Source organism: Larus michahellis, chromosome Z (genome assembly GCF_964199755.1).
Source record: "Larus michahellis chromosome Z, bLarMic1.1, whole genome shotgun sequence".
NCBI classification, from domain to species: Eukaryota; Metazoa; Chordata; class Aves; order Charadriiformes; family Laridae; genus Larus; species Larus michahellis.
In genome coordinates this window covers 44,508,705-44,532,547 of record NC_133930.1, presented here as the reverse complement: position 1 = coordinate 44,532,547, position 23,843 = coordinate 44,508,705, and the positions used below count along the sequence as shown (strand labels likewise).

Here is a 23,843-nt window from a genome sequence, read left to right as displayed (position 1 = left end):
TCCTATGTGGGTTCACCTCAGAGAGCTGGCCATGGCGATTTCTCCTGTTGGTAACTCCCCAGCTTCTGGGGGCGAGCTCAGTACCTTGTGTTCCCCCTTCGGGCACTGCCATTGCTGGCAAGCCCAGTGTCCAGCGAGCTTCTCCTGCTGCTTACTTTCACCAGCAGCAAAATAAGGCATGAGAGAAATGGGGATTTAAAGCAATGATGAGTAAGTAAAGTGTTAAACTAGAACACACGAGACGACTTGGAAGCTCAGAAATGCCTGGCTTCCCAGAAAGGTCCCTCTGCTTCAGGCAGCCTCCAGGGACCCTTCCCATACATGAAGGGCTGCAACCCACAACCCCACGGGAACACAGTAACACAGGTTGTATTTCTTAGCTTCCTCTTCACGCTCCTCGGAAGACTGCTTATTCCCTACCTTCCTGTTTACTCTGGCAGGTCTGATATTAAGCTGTATCACCACAGATATACAGAAAACCATGGTATCGCTGCAAGGCAATTACTTCAAGGAAGTCGTAGAGCATTAATACAGGTCCACACTCAACATACTTTAAAAGTTTCACTTCCACAATTAATTCACCGGATTACAGCGCCCCCAGGTCTACCAGCAGAGATTTCATAACCAGATTATACACTAAGAATCACTAGATGATCTTGACTGGACTTCCAGATAGCACAGATAAGAAATGGGCCAGAACAAGCCAGTAAGACGCTGACTACATAAGCTACTGCAGTCTTTGCAGACCTCCTGAAATGCTGCTGTGTTTTCAAGTCTAGCCCTGTGCCCCATCCAAGATAACACAGTTCCACAGTAAATAGACACTGCACATTTTACTATCATATGGTCACGTTCTCAGGCGGAGTGAGGAGCCAAGCAGAAAGCCTCACTCCACCAAGTACATGTGAACATCCCATCTCACGCACAGAGGCAGTATTAATCTAAAGGAGATGGGGCAGACAACTCCAGACATCAGCCCCTATGACTGAGCTTCTCCCAAGAAATACACATTTCCACCTCCATTACAATGCCCCAACCTTGTTTCTAAGTGAGCTTTGGGGTTGCTGGTGGACAAACACCCTGTTGAAATCTCGTTGAAACCAGACCACTGGGCAGGTTTCCAGAGCCATGCAAACTCACTCCCAGCCTGCCTTCGGGGCTCCGCAGAGCAGCCCATGTAGTCAGTGTCTAACAGACTGCCACCAGCCACAAGCTGGATAAAGATTGCTTCCTGAAGGGAGCAGAGGCAAGAGGTTCACTGAGCACAAGTGTTTCTTCCTGTAGAGCACTTTGGTGTGTCTGTACCTAGTATCCTCTGGAAGTACAGAGCTCTCCATTCAATTTCTTTCTTGACTGGTAGGAATTATGAGACAGCTTTCTGAGCAGTTCGTCTGTGCCATAACCCAACTCTGACCTCCAAAGGGCTAGCAAGTGACTGATGGGCAACAATTTATACCCCTTCAGATTAACAGAGGAACTTGATTACAGTCCAGTCACAGCTAAATTCCTTTACAGCTGCAAAACCTCTATGTTCACCTTCACATACTGTTTTCCTTTAAAATGTTCCTGTATAAAACCTTTCTGTTTACCTTTAAACCAAGTCACAGTCCTACTTTGCAGTCATAATAGGTTCTTAAAATATTTTGCTCAATAAAATAAGAATTTGTGATTGATGGAGGTCACAACTTAACCCTAAATGGCACATTATTGAGCATGCTATAACATAGAAAGTCATAAAGGCTGAGTAAATCTGTTTTCACTGTTATAACATGACCACATTTTATGCTGTTTTCAAGTAGCAGAACACATGTTTTTAGAAATATTGTGTATATACATTTCCACTAAGAGCAAAGCTGGTATGTGTTGCTTCCCTGGTATTTCTAGATAGAGGTGCTAGCCTTCCTGAACTCATACAAGTAAAATAAAGCTTCAGGTCTACTGCATTGTTTCTTACAAAATGCAATAGTAGTAAAAGCATTTCCCAGTCTTCCCAAAGGAAGGCTGACAGATGTGTTTGCAACCCACATATTTCCCTCTGGCAAAGAAAATACATCACACCCGTGGAAAAAGGATTTCTGGATAGTGCTTTTGCAAGTTGCCAGGCTTTCTCAACTATGAAACAGAACTGATCTCAGAGGAAGTCATTATGGGAACCTACACAGCGAACTTAGAACCAATTAACCTTCAAAGTCAACGTGGTTACCTCGTAACAACTCAGTCACATGCCATGTTGATCACATTGTTCATATTGTAATAGCACCTAAATGATAATTAATGATTATCTAAGTATTTCTGATGAAGTTAAAAAAACACAAACAAACACCAAAACCTAAACTCAAACTCCTTGTTTGAAGAACTTGACCTAGTAGGTTGAAGCTTATAAGGTCTAACTTTGCTTAGATTTCAAACCTATATCAACTAGTAAAGTGGAGGAAGAATTCCAGAACCAATTTATTCCATTTTAAAGCAGACTAAATTTGGTAAATTATCTGAATTCTTCTCTAATCCAAAAGTTTCTTCTGTTGACTTGCAAAAGAAATGTTTTCACTAAGGAGTCTGTGGTCAAATGTCTCTTGTATGACCCCTTGCATTATTTCCAAACAGAAGTTATCAGCCCACGACTAGACTGAAATATTGCTACTTCCGTTTTATTTAAGGTTAAGGAGTTTTACATCCACTTCATTTCACAGCCTTCATGAACTGTGCTGTTACCAACCCACTCCTCAGAAGTACAAAGTGTACCAAATATTCTGAAAGTGCAGAATAGGGCTAATAGCTCGTTATGTTACCTACCCACTGAAGAACGTTGTACTTAGTTTTTTCTTTATCTAGCTACCAGAAAAATCATGGCATGTTACTGTGTCACTTGTCATTTTCATTTGTCCAGCTTCTATTAGAGACAGCTACTGTCATGAAATCCTCTCTTTAGTGTGCCTAAATTCTTCAATTATACTAAACAAGAAGCATTGGCCTTAGAACGGCCAGCCAGAAGAGAACACAGGCACCAAAACCGGGACTAAGATTTAAGCAGTTAAGTCTCACTAAGAAGGAGACCTGAACACTCCTGTGAATCTTTCCTGCACCCAAACATGGCCGTCATTTAGGTTTTCATCACTGAATTTCCCAAAGTGCCCAGAGTTTGGATAACGCACATAGTTACCGAAACTTCAGCCCAATGGAGTGCCGTAGTATTTTCATCCTGCCTCAAACATTCAAACTTAATGTACGAAGAGCATTCAGGTTTAGCATACAAGCGCACCATGCATTTTGCTCAGGGCCTGCAGAGCCCAGAAGCCATGTGCTTTCCCTCTGAGATGGGCTTGGTGCATTGCAGAGTTACACTGACTTTCCTTTATTTTCAGCCCTGTCAAGCCTTCATTCTTACCTGTCTACACATCCTTTGTGCATCTATCTGCAGGTCTACAATTCAGGATTTTGAAGTCAAAAGGTGTCACGACATCTACAAATTAGCAGTGCAGCGCTTGCTTACCTGCTGTTACATCCCACTAAGCACTGAAGATTCAATCCTCCTCTCAAAATTCAGCACAAGGCCACTCAAAAACAACCTTCTTATGACTTACAGGTAAAACTAACAAAAACTTCTGAGCTATTTCTATCAAAAGCCAATTAAGAAGTAAAGAAACTCTGTGCAGACTTCAAGCTTCTCTGGAAGCCAAGCTATTATGGATGGAACAAGTTAAATTAACTCCCCAACAAGACAGAAGAGGAATTTAAAGTGATCATTGTTATTTGCGCTTATTTACTCTTCAATGAGCAACTCATGACATCACCAGAATTTTTATACATGGATATATCATCCTCTCCTTGCTCTGTTCTGTTTTGGTTACTTATTATGAAGGTACCAATAAGGTGGATACTCTTTCTGAGACACTGGCATGCACAGGACCACATTTTAAAGAAAGTAAAACTAGTATTTAATGCACAATCACTTGCAAGTTAATGTAATTCCTCTCTTTCTGAGCTAAGACTTTCAAAGCTTTCCTCTTCTTCTTTTTTGAACTTTAGAAAGAGATATTCATCATTCAGAACTATGCTACAAAAGATAATGGTCTTAAATACAGATTTCTAATTCAGAAATTAAGGTGTGTTTTTTTTGCAGGGAAAAACATGAATGCCTAACTCCATCTATAGCTTCCCAGTGAAAAGTCAGGTATTGCTATCAAGCTATTTTAAAAAGTGAGACAATGTGCATTACTTTTGAGGATTCTAAGGAACTGCAATGTAATTCAGGATAAGGGTACTTATTCTTTGTAGTTGCACCCAGAAACCATAGCCAAGGCTCTACAAAGCACCACATACTGAGTATAGTTTGTAGGTCTGCAGTCTAAATGAAGATATAATAAAGCAGAAGGAAACACAAAATAGAACAGAAAGGGATTACGCATCTAAGGTTACCAACAGACCAGCAAAAGGGGAACCAAGCAAATGCAAAACATGCTTGAGGAAAGAAAATAATTATCACTGTGCAACAGAGGCATCTGTGTTTTCTAGTCCGTGAAGTCTGATAAAGCGATGGCTTCAGCAGAGCCCACTGGAAATAGCTTAATATTGCTAAGATATAACAGAGACTAGTTGCTGCAGCTGGAGAGAAAAAAGTACTACAAAATTCTGACTATTTCCATTATTTGTGTGATAGAAGAAAAAAGTATTACAGTTTTAAGCTAGATGACGAAAAGACAGCATCTTCCAGTTGATACGTAATATGCACAGCATTCCTTGCAAGATGATGAAACAGCCCACTGAGTGGGCATTTCAAAGGTTATTTCCAAATCAAGGACACACTTACCACTAAGTAACACCTAGAAATACAAAAAAAATGCCCAATTTCTCTAAATATACCAATAGACTGTACTAAAGTACGGCTCTTCAAGGATATGTCATGCTTGTGTGTGACTGATGAATCTTTTAAGGAAGCACTTGATTTATAAGTGTCAGAAATTAAATGTAATTTTTTTCTTTTGTAGTCAGTATCTTGACATAAGGTAGTTCAGAGAAAAACCTCTGAGCACCTACGTGGATAAAGTTTTTGATATGCGGCTCTGTTTTGCATTCAGTCTTGTGAGGACCTTGCCATGGCAATAATTAATGAACTGCCTACATATTTCTGCATACAGATTGCCACCTTGAATACTTCGCTGGCTGACGTAGTATTTGCTACAAGGGAATGAAGGGAAAACTTCTACACTCACCTCTGAGAAACAGATGACTGGTAATGCAGAAAAACGTTTAGGAGGCTGCATGCAATACTGCAAACCTCTTGGTGAACCAGGGGATAAAAACCAATAGTGAACAGGAAACAAACGCCGTTGTCCTGAGACTGTGCAGGTTAACATCTACTGGCAGCCACCAAAAGGGCAGCTGCAGCGGCTAGATGTCTCCAAGGTGCAGCTTCTACCAAGAACAGAAACCAGCAGTAATTTTCCCCATCACTCCTCTTGTTATTACACTTGCTTCCTAATAAGAAATCAGTGTTTCTTCTGTGTTTTTGTTTTGAACATAGCTGGAATGTTGATTTTTAGTTTCTGTCTAAATTCTAGAAAAAATAAGTTACACAGAATTCTGTCTGTATGTGGTGTACTGTCTCATCTTATAGTCAAAAAGGAACACAAGTCCCAGGAACAATGCTATTTGCTAATTCAAAGGGAAAATGGTCACTTAGGATGGATTCTGAGGACAGCAAAACAAATTATTTAATGAGCTTTCAGCTTTATTTCTGTTCTCTTTGAAGATGTTCTGTAAGAAAAAAGAATGTTGGGGGAGTAGGTCCCTAGGCAAAATACGCATATTAGAACCTTAAAAGAAAGGGATTACATATTTAAGTGTTTAAGCATGCCATTAAAATCTTTTGCCTTTTCAATAGCTTTACATAATATCATAGTGATTTTGAGAATTACAAAACTTTACAGCAATTAGTATATTCAGTTTGCAAAGGGATCACTAATGTGTCATTTTTTCCACTTTGACCCTCTAACTAAATAAATATGATGCGCCAAATAGCATGTCTTCAACTTGAAAGACTCACACAGCAGTTTGAAAAAGTGAAAAAAAAATCTCCAACTGAAACTATATGGGGATTTTAAACTAGGCAAAACAATTAGCTACACCGCAATGCAAACAGTTTGGTGAGCTTCACACTATCGAGCTTACAAAATATTAACACATATTGTCAGAAGCAATATCTGTTTCCATTCGATAAACGTTAGTGGGTACACACAGACACACAGTAGCCCTGCTGCCAAAACAGCTGCTATCTCATGTAGAAAGGAGGGTCTGGGTCAGAGCAGCCCCACTCCTCCTACAGCTGTCCCTGACTACTGGGTCTTCCTCAGAGCTTTCGACTCCGGACACTGGCCTGATTTCATCTGGACACATTACAGAGCAGAAAGAAAGCACCACAGAAGCAGCCATACACTGACAGTAAGGTTACAGAGGGGAAGAATGCGAGAGCTAATATCAAGTCGTGAGAGGAAGGAGCATCACACTAATTTTGCTGTATATTCACAACGCGTTTAAGAAGTTCTCAACAAAAATGAGGAGTGGTAGATATTCTGACAGGAATATAAGGAAGTTTTACTTCACACAGGATGATAATACAGCTCTTTTTAAAAAAACAAAACAAAACTTGCTTAAATTATCCAAAGTTGACAAACTAATGCAAGTGTATACTTACGGAACTAAAAAAACAACCCAGACTACAACAAGTATTACAATAAACAATCACATGCTGGACTAGAAGTGTAAAAATATGTTCTAACGTAACAAAGCAGTATCATGCATGTATATACACCATAGAAAAGATGAAACTCCAAAAGCTACTTCCCAGTTTTCTTTTAAAATCTATACATGTGTTACTGAAAGCATGCAACACTAGGTAAGTAGAAATATCATTTACCAAAGCTAAACAACAGGAAGACATAACTTATATAAGAAAAATCACATGAACAGATAAGGAAAAGACACAAGTGCTGCCCAAGTTTCTGGTACCAAATCACTTGCTTGCATGAAATACTTATTTCAAAGCACATTTAACTGATACCGTGCAAGTATGGCAATAATACAGCGTCAGGCATGCAAACGATGTAAACATATGCACATCCCACCAGCAGACACTGCCAAACTGTCACAGATGAGTAACGCTTAACTTCTAAACTTGCAGTCTTTGAGGAACTTGAAGCCAGACTTGAAACAATGCAGAAGCATTCTCTGCTGACGTATTTACCTCAATCCATTAGCAATAACCTTGGATGAAAAATAGGAACTACGACAAGGATATGAAAGTTCAGTTTACATTTCAACAGGACAGAACTGGGAAAATTCTGTTCTCTGTTATGTGGCTTAAAAAGAGAAAAAGCATTCAGTGATACTACTTTACTTTACACCAACATAAAACACAGTAACATTTGCTAAACTATCTTCCACTTAGAATCTCTATTTCCCTCTACTCTTATCTCCAAATCAGTTTGTTTAGCTCCAGGTTATTCTTTTGGATCCATCACATCAACAATGATTAAAGTAACAAGCAGAAAAGATTCCTAAATATGCTGTTTGTTTTTTTTTAACCCATGCAGTGCCTTTATAATGAAAGATATGTGTAGAAATCAAGAGGCTACAACTCTGACTTAAAAATAAAGAACTCTCAGGCTATTATCTATCTTCTTCTGGGGTGATAAGGAACATTGATTACATTTGTGCAATTCTCAGATAAAGTGGCTAATTTTTTTAAAACAAACAAACAAATAAATATTCTGTTACTCCTCCCCAGGTCTCTAGAGATACTTACAGTTCCAGAATAAGAATGACATCTGTTTTGTTCTCATAAACATCATGCAGAGTGATCACATTAGGATGTCGAATCTCTTTTAGTATGCCAACTTCTCGCTCGATATCTTCCCGGCTCACTCCGCGCCGGCTGGATTTCGTTCTCCGTTTCTTGATGAATTTTGCTGCAAACTGATGACCGGTGCTTTTCTCACGGCATTTTTTCACTACAGCAAACTGCCCACTTTAAAAAAAAAGAGGGAAAGAATAAAGATGAGCATTTAGTTCAAGGGAGCTTAGAGTTAAGAATAACCTCTATTTACTACCGCGGGAGAAACAGCTGCACTTCCACATTGCCAAAACAACTGAAGTACATTACTGCTTTTTATGCAATCTAGAATAATACCTGAATAAAACCCTAGAGGAGGCAGAAAAGGTAAGTTAAGATACCCCTTTTACATCCCACAAATGTACATACATACACATACACTTCAGCACACCTAGACATAAAAAATAACACCTGTGTAGACCTTTGGATTTTTGACAAATACGTGCCTACAGGATTACTGGGGAAAAGTAATGGTTTCCGGATTTCTCTTTCCACATGCATGCTGAGGATAATTTTTCTCGTTCTGGAAGAGAGACAGTCTGTAGTTTCTTCCAATCTGTATGATTACTTAATATTCACTTTATTCTATCTTCCAGTTTGTTTTTTTTAAAGCTTTAAAAATATTCCTGTGTTTCAGGACACTGCTTTGGTTTTTAGTTTTAAAAGCACTGACTAAATATAGCAATATCAAGAATTACAGTTATTGTATGATCTTGTTAAGTATGAAGATTTTGAAGGTGAGAAAAGTACTGAGGAACAAAAACCTGTGATTGTGTTAAAAAACTCCAGGAAGCTGCTGACTCCAGCAGGTTATCATTGATGTGTAAGCCTGTTGCTGCTAGATGGAATGTACACACCGATTCAGACCAGAAATCTCCAGGAATCTAATGCTGAGTTAAAGCGAGAACAGGCTTTCTAATACTGCTGAGTTTTCCTTTTAAGTTTTCTTAATCTCTTGACGAGGATTCTCTAGCAATTCTGTTCTTGGTTTATTTCACTGTATGAAGGATTCACAGAATTACAGAGTGATACCAATGAGAAAATTTTCTGAAGTTAGCCTACTCTTTTAACTGAAGAAGTGGTGTCCCCTGAAGTAGATGTAGGTTAAATCAAAGCTAAGCCTAGTAGGTTTGACTAACTACATGTGGGCATGTATAATTTCATCCAGTACCTGGAAGAGGAGCTAACCTGTATTAGTGGTTAATTAATTACAACTAACACAGAGATCTCTAGGAAGATGCATCACCTGCAAAAAGGGCATCACACAATGACGAGCTGCCAAGTGGGAATCACTCAAAGCTACACATCTCATGCATGAACTTAATGCACAATACTACTTTATTACTGGAGAATGAACACGTGCCAAATACGCCAACAAATTAATTAAGCAACTAAGGAATGCACGACAGACAGAAAATACAAGATGATAACTGATCAGCAACAGTGTTATGCAATAAATGAAGATAATAAAATGCTGTAAGAGAAAATCACACTCATGATTTTTAAATTCAGAGGGGTGATCATCTGAGAATACTCTATGCTGCTGGGTCACCACTGCCACCATTACTATGCTGACCCCATACAGAACCCCGAGTGACACATTGTCTTGAACTGGGAGATGCAGTTGGGCAAGGCTAAATGACTGTCACCTGCAGGAGGCAGGCCAGAGATGAATCCTCTCCTGTGAACTCCTCGAAAGGGACTCTAGAGCAGCTGCCACCAGATGGGAAGCCTTTGAATGCAGCCATAAGCAATGAGAGAAGGTAGCTCTAAGAGTAGTCTACAGTCTTAAGTTTTATAGGTTGGCTTGGTTTTATTTCAATGTTATGATCAGCATTCAAGCTTTATTACTCATTTTTTCATTAAATCGGTTTATGAACTTGTGAGATGACTTCATGCTGCATAAAAAATGTCCTTGCCTTAAATTCTGGGCACCCATCTCCCACAGTTCTGCACAAGTCATCAATGGCCAGGTTCACCAGACAGGGCCCAACGTGTTATTATTACAAACAGCAGCGGACAGAACAGTACTTTAGACTGCACCGCATCCTGTTCCCCATTACATGTAGCCTGGAAGAGCTGCTTCACTTGCCTAACCTTGTCAGCTCGTGCTCTCTGAGATGCTCTTGGACACCTAAGGCATTCATATGGGATTGGCAGATAAGGCACAGGACCTCTGGAAGATCTGTGTCATCCTAATTTGGCAGCAGAGGACTAGCTAGACAATGTATCCTGAAGTACACCAACCCTCCCTGCTTGGTTCAGTTCAAGTTCACAGCGACTCCTTCTGCAACTGTGACTTTGTGTTTGATCTCTGAGGTCTGAGCAATTTTGCACTGTGGGACAGGCAGCCAGAGTGAAGCATGCACTCAGGGATTCGCACTGCTGCAGAGAAAAGCAAACAGAGTCTTCCGGCCCTTGGGGGTGAGGGTTAAAAGCTGCGATTCTCTCACTTTCTCCCCCACAACATGCACATCTGCACAGAAGTATTCAGCTTATTTAAAAAGCAACCAGCTTTTCAGAAAGTTCACAGTTCCAGAGAAATGGCGAAGTCGGGCGGTAGACAGACACAGGCATCACCACAACTCTGAACTGCTACTCAAGCTCATGGATCAGAAGAAAGTAAAGACCCACTGCTTGCTTTTTGCCACCTGGCTGGCTTTCAGGCTAGAAGCCTAAGTTGCCCAATAGAGGAAGAAAAATATTTCTGCTTATGATTCATCCACAGGCTTGAATGCTATGTGGCTAACCACTTTCTTATCGATGCTCACCTTGTAAGGGTGACAACAGCTACTGCTTCCTTAAAAAAAAACAAAACAAAGCAGACAAACCCCACAAGGTAAACCAAACAAACCTAACAACAAAACACAAAAGACTTAAAAACAGAATCACTGGTAACATCAGCTTTGGAAAGGCTGGGACTGAAAAGTAAGTCTAAAGTTATATGGCCATAAAATACATTTTGATATCCCAGATGAAATCATAAAGTTGACTGGGATTAAGAGTTATCTATGTTTCACTGACAAAGCATGTATCGTTGACTTTTGGAAAATTCTGGTATTTGAATTTCCAATCTTTAGCCCATGACAGAATTTTTCCTTTAATGCTTCTTCACTAAAGAGAGTAATGCATTTTGGGCTTCTTTCTAAATAAAAAACATTCTGCAAGTGTTTAAAAACATGCACTAGGTGTGGACCTGTAAGCTAAAGAAAGGTGATTTTTCCACAGTATTATTCATATTACAATTACAGCATTCCCCAAAGCCATTTCATTGCTTCCAATGCTTTTAAGGCTAAGGCTGTTTAATCTTATTTTAGCAATGTGTCAACTATGGCATTACAGCATGAGGCTGGCCTACTGAAACAAAGGGGACCAGGTAAGACAAGTAGATCTCCTCTTTAGCTTTATTTTTTCTGTCTTTTACTTTTTTTCTCCAACTACAAACGCCTGTTTAAAGGGCATCCTGAGCTTTCACAATTCCATATAAAAATGTTATCAGAAGACAAATACATTGTTTAAAACCACATGACTTTATAGATTGGTCCCATCCATGGTTTATTAGGATGTCAGGCTCCAGAAATCTTTGACATTACTCAAGACTGCAAGAAATTATCAACTAACAGGTATCTAGAATAAGTGCCAGTTATACACTAAATAAGCTTCTTATTGTTGCTGTTTTGGTATTCAGCACGTAACCCCATAATTAGCTGTTTGTTATTAAATGCTGCCTATGCAGATCACACTTAAGCTGCAATCAAAAGGGCTATTTCATGCTTGGGTTCCCTAAGCCACACTATTTTATAACTCCTTCTAAACTCCTGTTTTAAAAGCAGAGGAGAGGTGTAAGTCAAATGGTATTTACTGGGCTTTAACCTCTACAACTGCAGCGACAAGCTGTTATAAGTCATCTCTGTATGGGCTAACACATTTATATCCAGTAATATTCTCCCACATATCCTACAGTTTCAGATCCAGCATTAATTCACACAGCGTCGTCAAAGCCAGAAAAGCCCTTTAGTTTTTAAGTTCCCTTGCTTTTGCAGGTTTGATTTAAAGTGACTGGGGTAAAAAAATGATTGCCATTTTAGGAGACGATTAAACTGAAAAAAAATACAGAAGTAAATCACAAACTCACACTTATAAAGTATCTGACATTTTTTTCCACATGGCAGAATCAGGTTAAACAGCGAAGCAGGATGACAGCTTGACATGATAACAAATACTTCTGCTAATAACAGTAATTTGGTTTGTGATCTTGTAATTCTTACTCAACCAGTAGTTAATTATTATCCTAAATCCATGCTTTTCAGGACAGTTGGCATGGTATCTCCACTTTCAGTGATTTTTCAGGCTACCTTCAGAACAAGTACTGATCCCATTACCTAATCATTGCATTTCTCCATCTTTTTTACATCATAAGATGATACACACTGCCCTTTGCGATACATATATATATATATATAAAAATATATATATATATGTGTGCGTGTATGCAAAAGTTATGCAGAGAGGTGATGGGCCCTATACTCCACCCTTTATTGGTCCTGGCTTAGGAGGATCATAAAACAACTACTCATTAGCATGAATTATGGACAGTTTTAACTACAGAGGCAGACGCTTTAGAATCAACGGGGAAAAAACAAAAAAAGTCCTTTCATTTTTTCCAGGAGGATGATCACAGTGATTAGGGGTGTCAGACACTTTGTACTCCTCCCCCCTCCCAGCCTTCTGCAACAGCTCTTCCCAGCCAGCTCCTTCTGTGAGGAGCGAAACTCTTGCCCCAAGAACCCTCCAAAAGAGCCTCAAGTTGGGCACAGAGATGCTCAAGTAACACTCAGGGACCCATTTTCTAGTATTTATTGCCACAATAGGGCAAGCATGGGAGAATTCTGCACACTGTTTTCTGAGGACTGCATTCAAAAGACAAAGTTTAATGAGAGTAGGGCACAGGAATAAGGAAAAGGCGTTACGTTGACATCAGAGTAGTAAGCCGTCTTGGTATGTTTCTGACACTTAGGCATTTTTTTTTCTATTTTAAAAATTTGGTATTTACTACTCAACTCTGAAAATGTGATATATTAAGATCCAACTGCTTTTACTATTTGTTTCACTGCTTTCCTTTTTAAAATGATACTAATCCAACAAAAAGAGACTTGCATAATGCTATTAGATTAGCCCCTGAAAGAAACTGCAACTCAACCATAGAGCCATTTGTTTTCCCCAGTAAAATTTTCACTAGCAGACTGTGGACGTCTCTGCCTTTCCTTAAGAGATCTGCAGCAGGGAAGGCCGATTGAGCAGTTGATATCCTCCCCCAGCAGCATCTCAGCATCAGTCAGCTCCATCAATCAGCTCCATCAGTCACCACCACCACCCATGTACTGCTGCCTGTCATCAAGGGCATCTGAGCTGCTTCTGCTAATAAGGTTATATATTGGGTTTGTGTGGCAAGGTTTCGGTAGGCTTCTGTGCAAAGATGCCAGAAGCTTCCCCTATGTCTGACAGAGCCAATGCCAGTCGGCTCCAAGACAGGCCCGCTGCTGGCCAAGGCCAAGCCCATTAGCAATGGTGGTAGCACCTATGTGATAATGTATTTAGGAAGGGGAAAAAAACTCTGCTGCACAAGAGCAGCTGGAAAAGAGAAGTAAGAATACATGAGAGAAACAACTCTGCAGACACCAAGGTCAGTGAAGAAGGAGAGGGAGGACGTGCTTTAGGTGCCGGAGCAGAGATTCACCTGCAGCCCGTGGTGAGCCCACGGAGGTCCATGGTGGAAGAGATATACTTTCTGCAGGATCCTATGCTGGAGCAGATGGATGCCTGAAGGAGGCTGTGACCCTGTGGGAAGCCCACACTGCAGCAGGCTCCTGCCAGGACCTGTAGACCCATCGAAAGAGGAGGCCACACTGTGGCAGATTTTCTATCAGTACTTGTGACCCCGTGGGTGGGACCCCATGCTGCAGCAGGTGAAGAGAGTGAGGAGGAAGGAGCAGCAGAGACAATGTGTGATGAACTGACCACAACCCCCATTCCCTGTCCTCCTGTGCTGCCTAGGGGGAGGAGGTAGAGAAACCAGCGGTGAAGTTGAGCCCAGGAAGAAGGTAGGAGTAGGGTGAAGATGTTTTTAAATATTTAGTTTTTATTTCTCATTATCCTACTCTGATTTGATTGGCAATAAATTAATTTCCCTGAGTTGATTCTGTTTTGCCTGTGACAGTAACTGGTGAGTGATCCCTCCCCGCCCTTATCTTGACCCACAAGCCTTTCATCGTATTTTTCTCCCCCAGACCAGTTGAGGAGGGGGAGTGATAAGAGTGGCTTAGTGGGCACCTGGTGTACAGCCAGGGTCAACCCACCACAGCTGCACTCTCACAAAACTCCCCAGTGAAGCAGCAGTACCTGAGTCTTTTTCAAAATAAAGAAAGACTTCTCCACAAACTGTGAATCAGAAATACACAATGGTTTGGGTTGGAAGGGACCTTAAAGATCATCTACTTCCAACCCCCCTGCCGTGGGCAGGGACACCTCCCACTAGACCAGGCTGCTCAAAGCCCCATCCAGCCTGGCCTTGAACACCTCCAGGGATGGGGCATCCACAGCTTCTTTGGGCAACCTGAAGGGTTATAGCTACACTAAGTCCCTCTACACCTTCTAAATCAAGCAAAACAACATTTTCAATCCAGCTGCAATGCCAAATCAGAGGCAACATCTTCCCCCTCCCTCCTCTCTCCCTCTTTATCATCTTGCAAAAGACAGGTAAACTTTATGAGGCACTTAAGAGCCTCTCTTGTGTGTATAATGCTTACAGTACCGCTGAGAGTCACTAGCACAAAGTGTTATACTTTGCCCACTGAGAAGATAAGCTATTATCAGCATTAGCAAGGTGGAGTAAGCCGCAGTTAATAGGTTAATAGAGCACTCCAAGCAGATGTGACTGGGAAGTGGTGATGTTTTATGTGTACCAGGCTCAAAAGAGAACCTGTTTCATGGGCTAACAGCTTCAGTGCTAGTAACCGGCATTAGGCCTGCAAGGAAAAAAGACTTCATTTATCTTGACAGATAAAGAAACTGAGATACACCAAGATACAAAACAAGGTAACTTGCCAGGTAGAGTTTCTCCAACTGTGCAGGCACATCTTTTCTTTTCTCCCCAGAGGGCATGCTAGGGCACATTAAGGGCCCCTTCCCCACATCACGTTTTCAATTTTTCAGTCAACCAATGAGTACAGGCAGATAGGGAATGAACGCAGGACTGACTGACAAGCTTGTACCATATTTATTTAGGCTCCAAAAGTCAGAAATACTTGAACAGTGCTGGTTTGTTTTTTTTTTTTAAACTCCTTCCCTTGCCCTGAAACGTTTAATTCTACATCACAGATGCTGAGAGAATGCCAGAAGTATGGTTTAGCTGTAAGCCTTCCAAAAACTGGAGAGCTTTGAAAAGAAATGGCAAACAACACGAAGGTGAGAACATCGCAGGACACCTATAATTGAAAGATACATGGGTCCTGGAGAGACGATTAGGCTCTTTTTTTGTGTGTTCATTCAGTTGGTTTTTAAACAGCTCTGGCAAACAGTTTTGCAGGTAAGTAACAAGCTTGCACTTTAAGTGCTGGCACAGACACAGGTCTTTTCAGTTGATAGTCGAGCTGTCTGCTTTGTGTCCATAGCAGACAAATGCATTTTCACAGTCCAGTGAGTCTAAGTGGCAGCCCTCAAAGTAGTTGAGCGCTCTGTAACATGAAAGAGTGGTCAGACACTGGAAAGGCTGCCCAGGGAGGTGGTGGAGTCACCCTCTCTGAATGTGTTTAACACTCATTTAGATGTTGTATTAAGGGACACGGTGTAAGGGAGAACTTTGTAGAGTGGAGTTGATGGTTGGACGTGATGATCCCAAGGGTCTTTTCCAACCTAAATGATTCTACGATTCTATGAAGGAACAGCACCTAATTACTTAATAGGAGAAAGAGCAGCAAGCACCTGAAGATCACCGTAAACATGTTCCAGCTGCACGTAAACTCTTGTTATAGGAAAGGGCACACTGGCCGTAGCACGATAGACGTACTAACTTTTGGGAGACACAGGAAAAAAGCAGTACTAAAGAAAAGCGGTGAAAGAGGAGTTAAACTTTATACACCATTTAAACTAAAGAGGAAAACACTCCTCAAATGCTGTATAAGTGACTAAGCAGGAGAGTAAACCAGCTGAAATCTGAAGGTGCACCACAGAGATCATTGTTAGGACCGATCTTTTCCAACTACTAATAATATAGAAAAGCAAATACAAAGGACTCAATTAAACTTGACCATGAAGCTATAAATTGTAGAGTGCTGCAAATACACAGGCAGAAGAGTAACACATTACACTATTATGCAGTACATTCCCAACACGTACAGAGTTTAAATCAAGTTGTAATTTATACCCATCAGTAAAGTGCATGCTGATACACTTTCCTTAGGAATATTTTGGAACAGCAGCAAAGCCAAAAAGAGCAAGAACAGCAAGGAACGGGAAGCAGAGGGGAAAATCAGACAGACTTACAAAGAAAATACAAACAAATGTACTGACAACTGATACTTTATAACTTCTGAATTCCTTCTTATGCACAGATACACTTGTGAACTCCGTAACTGTCTCTTAAACTCTCTTTCCTAACACCTGACTTAGAGTATCTTTTGGTGTCAAGTTACCAAATTTCAGAAGTACCCCAATCCCAATATAGTGACCCAATATACGTGATGATAAAATAGTTTATCTTTCAGTAAGAATACGTCAAATATTTCATTTGAAGTTATTTTACCAAAACATCCCATGTACAAAAAGGACTTCTTCCCTTATGCAATATTTTAAGAAAAAAAAGCAACCAACAGCTTTAAAAATAATCTGTATTACTACTTTACGAAGTACTTCCAGTTAGAAAAACCACTGCATTAACGGGTACCATTTTTGCTTGTATAATAATTAACCAAAACCTCTGCTGTTCTGCCTATTCAAATATGGTTTGAACGGTATAACTGTAAACTTCTTAATAAAATCAACAGAAACACTCTGATAGTATCTGTAACAGATGGTATCACTAGATGAAGCAGTCAGAATTCGAGGTTTCAAACACTGGAAGGGCCAAGGGGGCTAAGTTAACTTTTTAAGCATACCCATAGGCTAAACCACCTACCGTAACTTTGTTAGATAACTCAAGTCAGATTGCAGGAATGACCAGAAAGTGAAGAATCACAGAAGCAGGGAATTCGTCCAATCTGGTCTTTTCTCCAGCATTTTATAAGCTCAGGCCTCCTATTTTTGTAGTTTGGTTATTTTAAAAGTAACTCATCATGAATTTCAGCTTATTTGTCTCTTGCAGAAATCCTCTTGTGCTGTCAGCCTCAGCACATTACGCTGATGAAAGTGGAGGTCTCTGTTGCTTTCTGAAATTTCATTAGGCTGCTAACAGACTGCTCTAGATGTTTACTAAGCTTACAGAAAAGTGATTTTTCAGTTTCTTCATTGTTTTCTTAGAAACCCAGAGGAGCCACTAGTCCTAAGGCATGATAAAGAACTTTATCTGTGGCAGAGCACAAGAAAGATACCACATTGTTTATTGTTTATTATTATTTCTTATTTATATCACTCTGAGTCATGCATGAAAAATTTTAGAGAAATAACCACATGGGATGACGGACTAAGAGAGAGATGGAAATACAGAAGACTACTTCTTTATCTGCCTACATGTATGTATGTGTACCCAGCACTGAGTGCAGGACTATGCTACTGTCTTCATGATATCAGTTTATTATAGTATTATGTCACTTTCTGGGCCAAACATTTAAAAAGGCAAGTAAATCAAGGGTGTGACTGGCATTGCCCAGACCGTTAGCCACGTACAGATTCAGTGAAGATCACATCTCACTGAACACAGCTCCCCAGAATAGTAATTACTGTTAAATGCGAGCAGATTAATCAGATGGCTTTGGCTGACTCTGAGCAACAGGGATGAGGAGAGCTAGATTTGGAATACTTTTAGTGTACTGTACCCACAGGTTGAAAGTAATACCAAGCATACCAGTACACCTTCCTGTGGCCCTTCCCCAACGCTCGTGCCTGAAGGAAAGGGGCTGATCTGCTTGCAACCTGACGATTTCTCATTCTACTTAGAGAACTATGACAAAGATTTTCCAACATAGTTAATGTGAAACAAGCTAAACTGCTGAAGCGCGCATGCATGCACACACCTGTGCATACATTTGCTGAGCTGAAAAGCACTTATTGACTAGTCCATCACACAGAGATGATGGGAAGTGTATCCCACATATCAGCAGTTTAACAGTAAACTTAACTGCAGACGACTAAAGAATTGTTCACAATTCAAAACAATAAGTTTCTTGAAGATCTCACAATGATTAGGCTTAATTTTGTGAAGTGGAAAAAAGGATGAGTTAAAAAAAAAACACAACAGCTCTTCCCTGCCTGTTTACATGCAATACATTTAAATGCTTTCACTCACTCTCTGTGTACATATGTCAGTATCTCTCTATACATCATGACAAGAGCAATGTAAAAACAGGATACAAAAATAAAATATGACTGAATGATATTTTGTTTATAGTTTATTTTATACACACTATACTGTGGAGTGACTAGATATTTGGTGTATTCTATCTTTGTGAGCAGTAACTGAGTTACTGTCCTTGAAAGGGTTTTAATTAGAAACATAGCACCTTGAAAAAGAAATTAAGAGAGCCAAAAAGCCTGCAACATTTGCATCCTTCTGACGACTTTGCCTGAAGGTTAATGCATAGTCCTTGCCAACTATGGCTGCTATGTAAACAAATGAGAGTTCAGTCCCACCTTTTATCCAAGGAAGGCACCTTCACATATTTTCACTTTAAGGATGGCTTTGTTTCAAGACAGAGCTCTAAACTGAACAGGAGTTCAGTGTGCAAAATATGTTCCAACTGGGTAACATCAATCTCCCCATGAAGTTGTAAATGTGTCTGCTCTGAGCAACTCCTGAGCGTTAGCATACAACTTCAGAGTAGGGAGAAGAGTGGAAGGAACTACAAAAAGCAAAGTTAGAGATGCTTTATTGTTAGACTCAATGTGAAAACAGTTATGAAAACGGTTGAAAAAACAGCATTATAGGTTCTGTTTGAAACAGAGGCCATTTGTATTTTCCCTATGTAGTCCACCTCCTTGACATTTAACTAGATGTGACTGAACTGTGGTTTACTTCACCTCTGTAAAGGGATGTTTAACTTGAGTCACAACGTATCACACATTAGAGTGAAGGAAAAAGTAAATGGTGTTCAAGAACATTTTAATTACACAAAATAAAGGCAAAGATGTTAAATTATAACTAAGCACTAGAAAAGAAACATGTATAGCAAATTTAATATAAACAAATCACATGAAGAACATACCTCTGAAGACTTACTCTGCATTGAACACAAATTTGTCTCTGTTTAAAGATACCATTGGTCTTAGTTCAAAATAATGAGGAACAATAATATGGAATTTACAGCAAAGAATGAAAGCTCTGTACAAACCAAATATGAGTCTTTTGTATATATAATACTTCAGCAAATATTTATTATCTAAATGGAACTGCCACACAAAGCATGTCATTGTGAGACACAGTCAAGGCTTACCAAAGCATTTCATCATTGTTTAAAAATAGTAAATAAGTTTACCTAGGACTTTAAGTAAGAGTTAACATCCGTAAACTCAAATTGGCAGATGATAACTCAATAGTGTAAGAAAGATTTCAGTAAGTCCTTCAAAAGCTGCCTGCTCAAAAGAAAATGCTTTGCAAGAAATATGCATCTTAAAGCCTCTGAACAGTCCTTAAAAGTTCAACCTTTGAAGCTGAAGCTGCTTAAGTCCTGTATTTCTTATATATATATATACACTACATTTCTATATATACTACTATATAAATGTATATACTACATTTCTTAGTCTTAAATTCAGCTTAACATCTTTATTGATTTTTCACCTTTTTTAAGGGAAAGAAACACCTCCCATGACTCAATTTCCCTCAATTTAGATGACTGTAAAATGAATTTTAAGTTTTAGTTTCCACAATTATCTTCAAATTTCCTATGACATTAAAAGTAATCCTTTGAATTTTCTTTCCTAGCCAAAAGAAGATGGATTTATACAATTCAGATGCAAAATAAGTGAAAAAACCCACATGTGAAATTATTACTTTATGATTGAGACATGATAGAAAACAACCTCCTATAAAATGTTATGTAAATGTGTAAGACATTACTGACGGATACGCATTCACACAGAAGTCTTCAAATTATTTCTCTGGGTAGTATTTCTCTTCTCAGCATCAATACGATGGAATAGTTTTGGGTAGCATTAGAAGATTGCGGGAAATAGCTCACGTTTGTTAAATGTAATACTGCTATTTATACTCTGCTTTCCAGTGAAGATCTTTGAATAAAATGTTTTATTGCTTTAACATACATCTGCAAGCATGGCGTAAGTTACTCCTCCTCCTCATTACAAGTAATGGCAGGGGGAACAAAACTGGCAAGTCCAAGATTTAAGAGAGTTTGACCTCCTACTACGCACCCTCCTTTCCTTTCTTCCACCCCAATCATGAATTATCTCCCGGTTACAAATCATCTGATAAATGAGCCTTCTGTCACCAGGTGGCCCACTGTGTCAACGTGATGAGATGCTGTGCAACGTGCACCACTCATTTTGCTGTGTAGCTAGTAGTCTTTCTGGATCAAAGTTTTGCATTACAAATGAAACACTGCTTGTTTGCCTTTCACCTTTTTTGAAACACCAATTTTTGAATAAGCTGCAGGGTTTCATAGGCTGTTTATCCTGTACCTCTCCTGTACTTCACTGGATCTAGGCATTTAAGCCATTGTGTCCAAAACTTGGAAAAATTACAAATTCCTCCTCACTCCTTCCAACCCTGTTCTCTTCTTTATTGCTGTGCCTACACATTCAGCTGACTCCAGTGGGATGGCCATGTACTCGGGTCTCTTCCTGAGGCACAATTAAAGAAATGCATTAGTACTCCCCACAAAGTCTCCCCTAGGAGAGACGCCCTTTTCCAAATCACCCTCTTGCTGCATATGCTATGTCCTAAGCACAACACTTGGTTTCCTTCCCACTTGCCTAGCTTACCTTCACAATAAAGTGGCAAAGCACACGAAATAAACAGACTTGGGGGGGAAAAAAAACCCAAAACAACCAAAACAACCAACCCTGACAATTATGCTTCCTTTCTGGATTAAACAAAGTGCTGCACCCCAAACGTGGCATTCATACTTCTCCTGCACGTTTAACACTCAGTAGAACTTATTTACGACGTAGAGAGAAACAATTAGTCAGAACCCATCAAGTTCTCAACTATGGATGTATGAAACAGGTGGACTCATAGCCTGTTCAAGTTAAAACAGTTTTAAACTTATTCTTTACTGTATCTAAATAAAAGAAAAAATAGTAAACTGTAAATTAATAATATAAAGCTTCTACATACCCCATACTTAAAAACCACAAATCTACTACTTTCCAAGTTATTTCCTTTCTTTTACCTAGATAGCTGAATAACACTTGTAACAAGTGTTTTAAGGAATAAATAAAAAATAAAACCATGTATGCACAAAGTCTAAATTTAACTTAACAGCTAAGTGGCAGATGGCACATCATGTGGTTACCCGTCAATCTGCAGCACTGGCAAAAGGATTAATCTACAAATCCTGCTGCATAACCAGCATCAATATAGAAAGTATTTGCCTTCCTTCCCCACTCCCCTGTATTCTCTCCTCCTCCCCATCCCACATGTCCCCCCCACAAAATATATCGGTTCCTTAGGCGATGGTATTCCAGTAGGAAATTCTTGGACATTTACTCTATCTGTTTGCTTTTGGGCCCAGGCCAGTCCATTTTTAAGTGCAGCCCCATTTAACGTACAAACCATCTGAAGTTCCTATATTTGCCAAGATGTTTCCCTTCCAGGATTTTTCTTATGTATGAAGTTTCACATCTCTTTTATAATTCCAATCCACTGTTCTTCCAAAGATGTATACATAATCTCCACTGGTTTGCCTTAGGTGTTTTAGCTGCTTTCTCTCCCACTCCCAATTCTTTTAACTGTCGTTATCAGCAGTCTTACCATAACTGACCTAAAAGGAACAATTATCCAAAACCATAGCAAATTATTTTTTCTTTGTCTTACTGTATATAAGCTCTAACTTACAGCATCTAAATGATTTTCTAAAAAGTTATTCCCAAACACAGAAAGGGCTGGGGCATCAGTATGCTCTCCAATCTGAGTGCAAAGGAAAGATTCAATAGCTGGGGGGGGCATAGGGGGGAGACAGTGACAAGCATTTTTTTTTTTATTTTTTTTTTTTTTACACTTTTTTTACCTGAACCCCTGTAACTGTAACATAACTGTAACATAACATGTAACACTCCAATCCCCTTCCTTCCAGGGAAAACAGAGGCTGTGACCTAGCAACTCAATCTATGCATTTTTACATTGAAACATAGAAATGTTGAAACACGCTGAACTGAACATCGCTGCTCTTTGTTACTTTGGTATTGGTTTTGTTTAACAGGGAAAATATTTTATTTTAGGACTTTGTGCTACAACAACAATCACAGTGTACTTGTGAAAGCAATGGATGAAAACCACTGGTGCCAAAAACAACCACTTTGCTCCTTTCATTAAAAACACAGTGTTTTCTTCCTTTGGTAGGATTTGAAAGTGCTGTTGTGCAGCCCTAGAGACAGCAAATTTGGAGCATGGCCGCTGAATAATTACATGGGCTCGGGTTAAACGTGCATTTTATTCACAAGTGCTCCTTGTGGAACAAGAATGAGGCTTCCAGTTAGACTTCCAGATGGGATTTGAGAAGAGGGGAAAACGTCAAGTCTTTGGAAGGCTGACTGCTTAACTTTTCCAGAACTTAGAAGGAGAAATAACAGCAGATCACTGAAAATTAAAAAGCTCATATCAAATTGATATGATAAATAGATGCACCATCATTTTATTCATCTATTAGCTCTCTTCAGTGGTTCGAAATAAAATAACACAACGACCACCATCCTTTGAGATTCCATCCATTTGTGTTCCAGATTCTTAGTGGTATTGACTTCCTCTCAGAAAATATCTAATTTTCCTTGCACAGTTTTTAATACGCTTTCTGCCTACAAACACTTACTTTGACCCATCATGAAAAAGCCGGCAGTATGCATTTAGTTAAGAGAAGAGCATTAAAAGTTTCATTTTTCAGTATTAGTGCTGCTATGCAGAGAATACCTTAAACATTTTTTTCTATCATTATAGGCAGTTGAGATGATCTTCTTTTGAAGCAGAGAAATGGATTAAGTGATTTCTAGAGATGTCATCATGTTCTAGCTTTATACTTCACATAAACGAGCTTATTGTTAAAAATGCATATTTTTTTTCAAATGCTCTAAATCTGTATTTTACTCAACGTTAGGTAGAAAAATTACTGTTCCTTAAGAAAGATTAGGGAAGATGCAGTGATCCAGATTTAAGGTCATTTGAACAAAAGGATCTCTGGAGACAGCAGCACTCTGCAGCATTCAGAACTTACCTGAATCTGATGATCTGGGATTCAGACTTTCATACTTCCAACATTAATATAACCTACTTAAGGGCTAAGTTCCTTGAGTGGCAAGCAGTGCCTTATTTTCACTCCAAGTTGTACTTAGAATGAAAGATTAATCTACTTCGTAGTTCCTAAGCTTAAACTTGCTAGAGAAACCTTATGCTTATGCACAGTGGGACTGGGGCTACGCTGGAACGCAGCACGTGCGCAGGCAGCCGTCCACCAGAAGCAGCAGCTGTCTCTCGGTGATCTGTGGGCACAGAATGCCTCCTCTACTCCAGCTGCATTTCTGCAAGTGGATGTTGTATACAGAAACTCTCTTGTAAGCTTTGACCTGACAACACTTT

General features: G+C 39.6%; 1 protein-coding gene across 2 annotated transcripts in view; it reads right to left on the bottom strand.

The window, feature by feature from the left end:
* The window catches only part of DAPK1 (death associated protein kinase 1), a 92,009-nt gene that overhangs the window by 42,593 nt on the left and 25,573 nt on the right, over window positions 1-23,843 (bottom strand). Inside the window, exons 1-2 of one of the 2 annotated variants that reach the window (XM_074569504.1) lie at window positions 13,626-13,739; window positions 7,802-8,023 (exon numbers count right to left, since the gene is read on the bottom strand). In XM_074569504.1, the coding sequence (XP_074425605.1) occupies window positions 7,802-8,023; window positions 13,626-13,657 (254 nt within the window). In that variant the 5' untranslated portion in view covers window positions 13,658-13,739. Of the gene's footprint in view, window positions 1-7,801; window positions 8,024-13,625; window positions 13,740-23,843 lie in introns of those variants that run through there. The other variant, XM_074569505.1, reaches the window with a different exon arrangement.